This window comes from Zonotrichia albicollis, chromosome 6, assembly GCF_047830755.1.
Source record: "Zonotrichia albicollis isolate bZonAlb1 chromosome 6, bZonAlb1.hap1, whole genome shotgun sequence".
Lineage (NCBI taxonomy): Eukaryota > Metazoa > Chordata > Aves > Passeriformes > Passerellidae > Zonotrichia > Zonotrichia albicollis.
This window is the reverse complement of record NC_133824.1, coordinates 40,090,220-40,102,322: the sequence shown is the minus strand read 5'-3', so window position 1 is coordinate 40,102,322 and position 12,103 is coordinate 40,090,220. Positions and strand designations below refer to the sequence as shown.

At 42.1% G+C, this 12,103-nt stretch overlaps 1 protein-coding gene across 1 annotated transcript; it reads right to left on the bottom strand.

The window, feature by feature from the left end:
* Window positions 1-669: 669 nt before the first annotated feature.
* MRPL23 (mitochondrial ribosomal protein L23) lies at window positions 670-11,870 on the bottom strand. Its single transcript, XM_074543313.1, has 5 exons — window positions 11,743-11,870; window positions 11,496-11,618; window positions 10,781-10,863; window positions 8,863-8,936; window positions 670-1,038 (listed from the first exon to the last, which is right to left on the bottom strand). The coding sequence occupies exons 1-5, from the start codon at window positions 11,766-11,768 to the stop codon at window positions 874-876; spliced, it is 471 nt and encodes a 156-aa protein (XP_074399414.1). The 5' UTR covers window positions 11,769-11,870; the 3' UTR covers window positions 670-873.
* Between the last annotated feature and the right edge of the window lie 233 nt (window positions 11,871-12,103).

Genomic DNA, 12,103 nt, shown 5'->3' with positions numbered 1-12,103 from the left:
AGTAAAAGGAGTCTTTTTATTAGTCCTCAGCACAACACAGGCTACACTGGCAGAAGCATTTCCATGCCAATACAACTGTGTCCACACAGGACACTTGCCAGTACTGCAAGGTAGCTGTGGAGTGGGGAAGGAAACCAGCACAACTATGCCAGTAAACATTCCTAAGGCAGGTTGGTCACAGAGAACAGCTACTGCACTGCACAACAGCAAGCAGAGACGTGCACCACTTTGTCTGCTTCTTGATGTTTAAGGGGATCAAACACACATGTGCACAGTCACAAATGTGCCCTATAAACCCTGTCCCCAAAATGCCACACAAGTGTTACAAGAGTACATTAAGATCACATGCATTTCTCTAGGACAGGAGGGGTCACTGCAAGGAAGGCAATAAGATAGTAGGACCCAGTAAGTGACAATAAGGGAACCCTACATCCTGAGCCTATAGTCCAGTTTTCTACACTTCCATGTCCATTTCTGACTAACCTATGTTGACTTTTAGACATTCTAGTCAATAGAAACTGCGTGTATCCTAGGAAATTAAATAACCTATTTCTACTCAAAACAACCTGCAGCAGCACGAAAAAGGTAGGCACAATGACACTCTCATAGTCAGAAATGACAACAAAGAATTCCACATTCTAGAAATAGTCCACAAGTTCACACAAAAGACCTGGTGCAGTCAGATTTATTTTACCTTTTTATTTCTTCAGGGGCATTTTGTTGTAGTCATGTACAAACAGCCAGAAAAAAAGACACGCTAGCAAGGGCTGCTCAAGAATAAACATTCAGTCATTACAAGAAGGGAAGAGAAGAGTGCAAGTTGTGCTAATCAAAATCCCTCTGAGCCTAAAGGAAGGCAGCTGGCTTGTTACATCAAAGTCCAAACCAATCAGGAACTCCACCTCGTCTGGGGTCACCCTCCTCCTTCTGCTTCTCTTTCTCCATATATTTATCCCTGAAGTCATCGAAAGAGCGAGTTTCTGTGTCTTGTTCTTTCTCTGGAAATAGGTTGGGAAACTGAAAGGTTTGTCCTTGGCCCTAAAGAGAAAACAAATGGTCAGAGAGACATTCCAGCCTTTCTGCAGTAGCTATGATCATAGGGTGAAACACCACCCTGAATTTTCAGCTAGTGCAGAATTGTACCGTGTGACCTCCCAAAATCTCTTTCCACCCACGTCCCCAAGATACATGTACGTCCCTTCTCCTCAAAAGCCTCTCCTCCTGTGTGCTACTTAAGATACTAACATCTTGGGTTTTTTTAACAGATGAATGATCAGGAGATGGACATCTCTTCAAAGACTTTGAATCAACTCAGAGATGTTGTGTGAGTCACACAGTAAAAGCAAGATGAGCAAAACAAGTGATTTTGTTAAAGTACTACCACCAGGGAAATACACAGTGGAGCAGGCATTCATTATGTTAACACTCAGGATATGAGTAGTGGTTGTAGCTGTTAAGATCTCAGCTAAGGATAAGAGAGAGCACTCCTAGCAGCTGTTATTGGAGGGTGTAATGTGGGAATACAGAATAACAGATAGCAGAGGTCTCTTATCAACAGACATAAAGACTATGGTGTAAAACAATTACAGTGGGAACAATCTGTCTAATATATCACTAATGAGATTAAAGTGATTACATCTGCATCAGTCATTCTGCCTAACAGACAAGTCATCTTAGTGAAACATCATCATCAGATCTGTCTCCCACTTGGAAAATAAACATTTGCTTGGTCTCTGGTTTTTATCTAACAGCAGGAAACCATTTTTCTGTGGAAATGTACTATCCCATTAACATTACCTACTTATTTTTAGTGGTGTTTGCTCTAAGCACAACTTCATTAAACTCAACAATATCAGCCCTTCCATTCTGTATGGAACTTTGCATAATAAAACTTTTAACTGGCCACCCATCGCCCTAAAATTACTCTCCAAAACACTTAGAAACATTACAATACATTAACTTCTTTGGCAGCATTCTGCATACAGAAATCTCAAGAAAAGCATTTAACTGCTTCAGATGAAAACAGGTGGGTTTGGCTTTTTTTCAGATGAGCCAGTCTTTAAATTTATGCAGTAAATACATCCAAACAAGAGGCTCAGTTATGAAATGGTTCCATAAAGGACATGAAAGGAGCATTCCCCAACATACCTACTCTTCATTCTGGGATCAGAAATATGACATAAATAAATCCAACAGAACCATCACCACGTCCCTGACCCATCTGAATATCTGCTATGTTTTATTTAATCATATACACTCAACCTGGCAAATAACAGGTGTGAAAAAATCTAAACCTCATATGCTTTGGAGAGAAAAAAGCATGTGTTATCCCAGATGAGATTACCCAGACTGGAATCTACCAGCAATGCTCTACCCAGCAATGCTCCAGTTGTTTTTGTACTGCATACTTCTTGAGGGTTTCCTAAGAGCCTGACCATACTACAAAAACAACACGGGAGCTGCTGTGTACATTGCTTTTTCCTTGATTTTAGCCTGGATAAGCTCAACTGGAACATATCAAGGTTGTCCTTTCCACTGGTGTACACTCTTGGGGTTTCAGTTCTTTTGTACCTTTAAATTACCAACAGGTATCCTCATAAAAGCTGTCCTTTGACAGATAAAGCACAGTCCCATTTCATGGCACAGAAATTGGCCTTACCAGGGTCCTTGGGCAAGCCCAAAAATGCAACCTACTGAACCTCTTCCTGTACTAGGATCAGCAACAAGCACCATTGAGGCCAAGCACTGCCCAGGATTTTAGCACACTGAAACATTTGGAAAGGAATTTGCTAGTATTACAAAAAATTGCTGTGTTTTAACTGTGCTGTGGGCAGGTCACTCAGCCCTGCAGGACCTACAGAACAGACAGGGCCCACACTACAGACCTGTCTGTCCTGGAGAGGAAGCCATTTTAGTTAAACAAGTCAGAAAACAACTCAGGCTGACATGGTAGGCACACCACCTCCACTGAAAATCTGAGAACTATTTATACTGGTAACAGTGTAGTAAGGGACTGTTCTTGTTATGCAGCTCCTTCTTTCTGGTATGCTTCCAGGACCAATGCATTTCCCTTATTGGAGAATGAAGGAAAGCTGTCCCTAAAGCATACTAACAACATCCACAGTAATTCACTAAGCATTGCAAAACCGTTATTATTTTAAAAAGAGGAAAGAAAATAAAAAAGATACACACAGAGGCTGTAGCAAAACCAGGAAAAAAAGACACACACAGAGGCTGTAGCAAAACCAGACAAACCTTTAAGCTGTTTATCAAAGTGCTCACAGTTCCCATTTCAAGGCCGGTGGAAGTCAAATATTGAGCTGAAAATGTCAATCTGTATCTGGAGTCTTTTAATAAATCAAAATTAGCACAGACTAGTTGGCTCTTTCCAGCTCTTGTTTTGTGAAGAAATTCTGATTTTGGCTGGCAGCCAAACACGATTTGAAACAGCCAAGACATTACACCCTGAGAACTGAAGGTTGATAAATCTTAAGTAACAATACTCTGCAGTAATACTGCACTGTAAGGCTCTGGAGTGATGAAAGCTGTATGAAAAATAGCTGTTGTGCATGCTCAGTAGCTAGTTTTCAGAAGAAGCTTGTATCTTGGGAATTTCAAAATTTTAAGAATACCAAAAGGCATCAACTTACATAAAGGATTGTGAGTCTGTCCAGGCATATTTACACTCAATGCATCTTCCACATAATGCCAGAGGCTACTGAGGTTCAAGCTCATATGCCACCTCCTTAAAAAAAAGCCTACCAAAGGGACAGAGGGATTGTCACTCCTTTACACAGTGTTGCTTTTCCTTAAACAACTTCTTTGCAAAAGCTTTTCCTTCTATACAGCAACCATCTGACAACCATATGATAAATGCACCCTCAATGAAATCCTCGCTGGAATAAAGCAGGCAATTGTTACCAAGTTCATCAGGGTTTATCTGGTTTACAAATTGCTAGAACATGGAGTGCTGGCATTTCCAACCGGAAAGGAAGATTCTGCCTTACTTGAAAATCTTGCATTTGTCCATAGTTTTACTTTTTGCAAGCTATTTATCCCTTTAATTGCTGAATTACTGAAATTATCATAAGCTGAAGTAACCTTTAAAAAGGCTAGAACTTGCTTCTGCTTTAGAACTTCTGCCAGCATAATTACCTTAGCTAGAAGCACAGAGAAAAGGGGAGAAGATAACACTACCTTTCTACTCAACACAGCTGTGCTAAAAGAAAATCCCGTGAAAAAGACAGACACTGAAAAAAAAGTAATTTTGCATGGAACTGAGTGGTGCACTGACAGCAAAAGATCTTTTTCACCAATGTGAAGTGATCCCCTGATACTCTGGAATTTCTCAGGGTAAGCTCTACCACCATGTGTTCACCTCACTCTCAAGTGAAGCCTTACGATACTATTAAAAAAAGGAACAAAAAGCCCCAAACAAAGCAAGTCAGAGGTGACACCAAACTCATAAAAAAGTAAAGGCAACATGATGATTTTATACATTGTTGTTCTCAGTTTGGGGTTTTCCCAGAGACCTTCCTTTTTCCTACAGATTCTGAGGCTATGCACAAGTGAAATGGGTGGTCTCACAAGTGAGAGTGTTCAGATAAAAGAAACGGGACCCATTAAACTGCTACTCCTCTAATCCTCAATTCAGCATTACCCAAAAATAAAAGTGAATTATATACAAGGCCTAATGAGGATTCCTTTGCTAAATGCTAGTAACATCCTTCACAAAAAAAGTGACCTAAGCATCAAACATGTATTTTCCCTTTAGATTTCAAGCCTTTGTCCTAAGAAAGGGTGAAAACACACCTTGTTCTTGGAGTCTGTCTAAGGAGTTATCACAGCAGTGGTACATATTGCCTCCGTTCATTTTAATGAGAGGTTAAGTGACCATAATTAAGCCTATGAAGTCAAGTGCTGGCCTTTCCACTGCCGAGCCTCACGTCAGAAAACTGCTGGAAGGATTACCCAGCATAAATTGACTTATACTTCTCTGACCTTTGAGTCCCCTGAAAAGTTTAGAAATGGAAGATCAGCACAGATATTACTGTGCAGCAATGATGCAGCAAACACTGATCATGTAAACAACTGTGAGATCTTCTGGTTATTTGGGTAATTGAAGCACTTACTACTGTCCTTCAGAATTAACAGAAAAGTGATGTTTATTGTATCATTAACTACAAAAATGTTGGACTCCCAAAAGCACGGGATGCAGTCCAGCAGTAGCAGCAAATGCAGTTAAGTTTAATAATCCAGGGCATTTGAACAATTCTCCTACTACTGCAGTGGTAACACAGATGCTAAAACGTATGGCAAAACAGCACAGAAAGCAACTTCCAAAATCCGTTCAGGAACAACACTGCATATGATCATCCCAGTTTCCTCTGAATTCAAAAGAAAACTGCTGTCACATCTGATGTGCAAATAGGCTAACTACTGTGAGTGTAGAGGATACTCTAAATGGAGGTTGAGGAGAAAGTATTTGCAAAAACGTTCCCACCGGTGCCATCATTCAAGCAGCTAAATAGGTGTTAGTCCTAACGCTGACAAGGTCAGCCTCCTTTTTACAGCCATCTCCACTCCATTTCTCAAAACAGGTTTAATTAAAAATAGGTCTGGATTCCAGAGGCTTGTCTACAGTTGTGCTCCCACGGGTACTAACACCTGTTAAGCTAAACCAGTGAGAACACTGAAGGAGGAGAAGGAGGGGATGTTGTTGTTTTTTTTTAATTTCCCTGATGTTAAGGCAACTGCAAAGTTTCCCACTGGCTTTCTTTTCTTCTATTTTTTTTTTTAATTTTCATTATAATAATTATAGCTATATTGGAGTAAGTAGAAAGGCTGCTGTATTACACATATTTTATCTAGTTTGCAAAGATATAAAACTTGGGTTTAATTTAAAGAATAGAACAGTGTAGAAAAGTAGCATTTGATAACACAGGGCCATAAATCTCTAACTTAAACCTTTCTCACCACATTCCAAAAGGGGAAAAAAGGCAAGCAGGCTCTGGAATGGCAAGATATTGTTGATCCACAGCCTTCTATGATTTGAGGTATTTTTTTAGTGTGAAAATATTATGCTTGGACAGATCACTTATTTGTCCAGTTACCGCCTGAGAATAAAGTAAACAGCTCTGAATCTCCAAGAAACAATATTTGGAAAAGAAAGGACAACAATGCTTGCATGTGGAACAGCTGGGGCACTAGTCTGACACCTAAGGGCATGTTGACTATGACTTCATACACCTTCCACCTTTGAGACACTCGCAGTAAGTCAAAGGATGTGTGTGTTGCACTGGGACACATAAGGTGATGGTTTGTGAAGCAGAGAAACATAACTGCTCATGAGAATGAACTCAATTTCATTCAGGTAAACTGCACCACAGCTGCAAAGCCACACTGGAAAGAGCAATACTTCCACCTAGTGGGCAACAGAAAGATCAACCCAAGAGCTTCCAAAAACACATTTGTATTTTTCCAGTCATAAGCAGTTTTAACTTGAAACTGGATCAATGAGAGAAAACACAGCTGGTAAAAATGGTGGGAAAGCCCAGCTACTCTGAGTCATGGCAGATGCAAACTAATTCTCATGAAAATAAGGATTTTACAGTGGTTACCAAAGACTTTCCTAAATTAGGCAGATAGTAACAATGGACTGCATGGGGCCTGTAATGGCCTGATCACACCATGAATGAGAACGAAGGCAAACCCTTTAGATTCAGAAATGACACTGGGTTTCTGGCTTCACCCACTGTTTCAAGCTGGTGTGAACACAGAGCTGGGAGCTCATTGTCTGAGACATCAGAGCTAGTGATGAAAAGCAACAAACAGAAGTAAAAAGAGAAAGGGGGAGGAATAAAGAAACCTAAATGTTAATAAAATTAACAGACCACAACAACAATAGGAAATAAAACAGACCAAAGAGACCAGGAATGAGGTGAGGAAAAAACACAGACATCAAGCTTCACAGGCAAGAGTTTAGTGAACAGTCAGGATTCCCTCCCTTGACATGAAAAACACCACAAAAAGTGTCCCCTGCCCCTGTTCATGGAAGAGATGGAAAACATGGCATTCCTTAAGAATTTATTATGGTAACTACAGCGTAAGGCAATAAGGGACTCTTGCTGTCCCATGTACTATGAGAGCCCAGCCACAGTGCAACAGGGCTCTGTGCATTGCTCAGAAGACAAAATGGGAGGCTGGAGAACAACCAAACTACTCCTGTGCACCTGCCTCCAATTCAAGCTAGTTTAGGTAAATCTCCACACCTGGGCTGACCAACACTTAAGGTTATGGCAATTATTCTAGGTTGAGAGGCTGAATGTGAAATAAACACACAAAGGCACTGCCTTAAACCTCTTAGTGCAAGAGAGCAGCAGCATTCTGCTTCCCACTCCCTCCCCCTGAGTATCTATGGGTTGCACACTACCTCCTTCTCACCTCAGCAGACACAGGACACAAGACTGCATGACAGTGAAACAGAATTAGAACTACAGTTCACTAGAAACCCCTGTCTGCCTCAGGGTTGGGAAACAAGTTTCTAAAAGCAAGGAAGTCACTAGCAGGAGGCTGTGGCAATGGAAAGTGCCTGCAACTACCTTCTAAAAGGAACAACACTCAGGGAAAGCAATTTGTGAGATACAACATCATCAGTTCAAGCATTCACTTCCTTATCATGCAGTTCTGCTCTCCAGCAAACAAAAACCTAGCACAATCCAGGAGGGAGAATCTGCTCACCAAAGCAAACTATTCCTTGAAAAAAGGAATGTGTGTTTTAGCCACAGTGATGTAAAATCCTCAGAGATGAGGTTGCCTTTAACTTCAGCAAAGTAAAGCAAAGTAACTCCTCATCTAAATATAACTGTTACTTTTTAGTAACACTGCACTTTACACTATTCTCCTAAATTAAGTAAGGGCAGTCTAAAAGAACACTCATCCTCACTTTTCTTTCTATTCCCCTTCCCAGAAGGGGCTTAGAAAAAAACTTCTAAGTATATTTAAACGTTGAAATATTAAAAATCAGATTTCCCATTGTTTGTGCCTCTTGAGTTTGACCCCAAGTCTATATGAAATCTTAGCCAGTCTTTAGGGTCAGAGAGTGCTCCTCCAACACTGAATCCTTGTTCCAAGACAGAGTTAATTTAACAGTGACGTTATGTTGCTAACTGCAATTTGGAGCTTATGGTTTTACAACCATAAATACCATCCCTTTAATGATGTCATTTTGGTATGTGAAGAGGTTTTCTGTCACTGGTTGCACTGCTTTTTTGCATAAAGACGGGTAAGCCTGACAGAAGTTTAAACTATAAATTGGTCCTGTTATGAAAGAAATTTACAAGAACATGAAGCTCCTTTTCCACTGGGCAACCAATGTATGTTTCAGAGTTCGGTTCAGCCACAAAGCAAGCTTGTTTAGACATGACTAAAGGCTCTCCAAGGAATAAGCCTTAGTCTTTCTCTGAAATTCAAAGACCTTTAATAAGAAGTTCCCTACCCTCACAATATATTCTTTCACTTACTGGACATTTCAGCAATCAACTACACAAGTTGTGAACCTTCCAGCACACAGAGTACAGGGTCAGCATGAAACTCTCTGGCAAAGCAGCACCCTATGACATCAGTCCACAACCTACAGACAGACCTCAAACCAACACGGGACTTATTTTGTTTGAATTTGATCTTTAGAGCAAGTAATTTAAATCTTTTTACATTCTGGAATGTGTTAAAAGAAACTTTCACTGTTAGAGGATTGGCAGAAATATTCAGCCAACCAGGACAACTCCCTGGCCATTACTTTCAGCTGGCTGGTTAAGAGTGCCCTCCTCTTTCCTCACAAGTGTCCAAGTTAACTCAACTCACCAGCTGTACATAGGCGACCTTGTAATCTGGCTTCTTCACTCTCTGATTCCTGTGATTCCTCTTGTTGTTTGCACCTGCAGGAATGAAGAGAATCCCACCTTTTACTTCCCAGGACTTCTGAACTCTCCAAAGCAAGGCCAAGCTGAAGGAGGGAGTTGGCTATCTCTGATTTATTGTTAGGAGGAATACTCTTCCTTCACTACCAATTATTAAAGGGTACTGGAACTGGTGGACACTGCTCTCCTCATTTACAGGCAGGGAAGAAGGCAACACCAGCCTGCTGCCACTGTGCCTTCACACACAAAGTCTGCAAAGAAGCAAGGAGATAAGTCTCCCCAGGAGGGGCCAGGGGTGACAAACTGCTCTCCCAACACCCACAGCTTCAGGAAGACAAGGAGAAAATTACCACTAAGTAGCCCTAAACTTGACAATTTTTTGTATTCAGCTGATAAGCTGGATCTATTGTTTATACACCAGGATATTATATTCCACATCCAAACAAACTAAAGCACCTCAACTGAAGTGGGAAGTACAACTCACCCCTTCATGTTAGACAGACATTAGAGCTCAGATTATTAGGAGTTCTAACCCTCTTTAATCCCTGACTATATACCACCACCTAAAATTAGCAGAGGGGGGCAAAATGGTTATAAGGACAAGCATGGCTATTTTTCAGTGCTGTTTGGAACTACATGTGTTTGGTATTTATGACTTAATTCAATTCTGGTTTTCACACAAGCATATTACAGATTATACTTCCAGGGTTTTTCTTTCCTTTGTAAGTTAAGAGTTTTACAACCTTATTTTGAAGCTTTTTCTTTTATCCTTCATTTTTCACTACTAAAGGTCTTTTTTCCTATTCCTTTTAAAATCATCCTTTATCTTACCATCATAAACAGACAATTCCTTTCATAGAGTCACTACAAGAAAAATGAAAAACCCAGCCCTCAAAGATGTCCTAACCAATAAGTCACTCTCCACCCAATAATTACACTGCCTGGTAATCAAAAATGTAAATAAACATGAAAAAAAAAAAAGAAAAATATTTTTGACTGCATCCAAACTGCAGTCAGAGAAGCTCTGGGGAAGGAAGCATTCATATGTAAAGGTGACATTATCAAAATTGATCTTATTTCAATTGGAGATGAGTCCCTCTGCCTCCAAGTCAGAATTCAGCATAGGTCAAACTAGGAATGTTTTTTCTTTTTTTCTTGGGTTGTTGGTTTTTTTTTTGTTTTTTTTTTTTTTGTTGGGCTTTTGGTGGACATTTGAGTGTTTTTTGTTGTTGTTGCTGTTTCTAGGTGTTGGACAGGAGAGAAATACCACAAGTGGCAACATTCCAGTCTGTAGCAGAAATTTGGTAACAACAGGTGATAAAAACATTTAAGTTTGTCAAGATGTTTTTCTGGCATTATCTACTGGTTCAACAGAGCATTTTCTTTACTCTACAAACTTTGCCTTTTGTTAGACCATAGTACCTTCTGTGTGTGCATGCAAGCGAATCTCAGCTCATTTTTAAAATGAAGGCTACAGCTGAATTTAATTACTACTTGCATTAAAACACATGAAGCAGTTCCTTCTGAAGGGAGACACCCACTGGTCTTCAAGGAGAAACAGTAGTAACTACAAAAGTACAAGCTACATAACTGCCAGGATGATCAGCCTTTTTAAAGTCAGATTTTTCTTTTTAGAGTGAAACTTACATCATCATTTAATCACAGCATTCAAATATGAAGTGATGCATGTTTATTTGAAGGGATGAATAAATATGTATGCTACAAGACATCAGCAGCTAAGCACCTGGAACCACTGCAACCAAAGTCTGCTGAAATCTAACAGATCTTTTGAAAGGTAAAAGTCTGCTCTGGCTGCACAGGGATGCTGTATTCATCCGTTTGCATTACTCAACTGCACTTACCATACTGTATCCTGGTTCTCACAGCAGCTACTGGCACATTGTATATTCTTTCAAGGTAATTCCTGATATCCAATTTTGTCATTCTAGGCAATGAAAAAACATTTTGGGGAAAGAAAGAAAAAAAATTGTAAATGTTGAAACAAAATAAACTAGAGACTGGTTGATACTGAGGAATAAATATTTCTTCTTGCTTTAACCAAGACAGATTTATGACATGAAAGTGTAAACTCAACCTAGACCTCACACTGCTACAGCGATTTATGATCCATAAACTGTAACAACTGTCAAATATTTATCCTCTGTAGCCTCAACATTCAAAATGCCAGGTATATTCTGTGTTCAGCAGGCTTGCTCACTGCCCAACCTGAGACAACTTTCTTTACTCTGAGTAGGAGCTGCTGATCTTACCAGAACCTGCCACAGTCTAATAGGCTCTAATGCGTGCCAGCAAACTGGTCGGGCTGAAAGAGTCCTGACAAATAACTGCATACCACCTTGCTTACTCTGGATCAAATTCTAGGCACTTCCTTCTCCCGAAGCCCGTCCCTGGGAAGGCTGAGCCTCACTCACACTGGGGGAGAGAAGCCACGCAAAGCTCCTCATAAAATCAGTGCCCTCTGCATGGTCTGCCGGCTGCAGGAGCCCCTTCCCTCCCTGCCGCGGCACTCGGCCCCCCGGCCCTGAGCCCTCAGGCAGCTGCCGTGCCCGCACTCACTCCATGGAGACGCGGAACTGCACGGTGTCCTCGGGCTGCGGCACGCCGGGCCGCACCGCCAGCATGAAGAAGTTGGGACGGAAGATCCGCAGCTGCGGGCCGCCCCTCTGGAACAGCGGGTACCTGCGGGAACACGCCGCCGCTCACTGACCGGCCTGCCCCCCACCCCGTGCCCCGAATGAGCCCCCCCGGTACCCATCCCGCCCCACCGCCGCCCGTCCCGTCCCGTTCGCCCCGCTCGGCTCACACGGCCCTCCTGGCGCCCGCCGCCATGGCCGAGCCCCGCGCAAGCAGCCGCGCCAGAGCGGCTCCGGCGGGGCGGCGGCGCCCCCTGGTGGCGCGGAGGAGCGCGGCAGGGCCTCGGCGGGGCCGGGGCCGCGGCCGCGGGGCCCTGTGGTGGGGCCGCTGTGCCCAACCCGGCCCGGCCCGGCCCGGCCCTGCGCAGGCCGGAAGATGAGGAGGGGTCTGAGGCATCTCTCTTAAGAGGAGAGACTGCAGGAGCTGGGGCTGTTTAGTCTGGAGAAGAGAAGACTCGGAGAGGATCTCGTTATCGCGTACAAATATCTCAAAGGCGGGTGCCTGGAGGACGATGCCAGACTTTTCAGGGC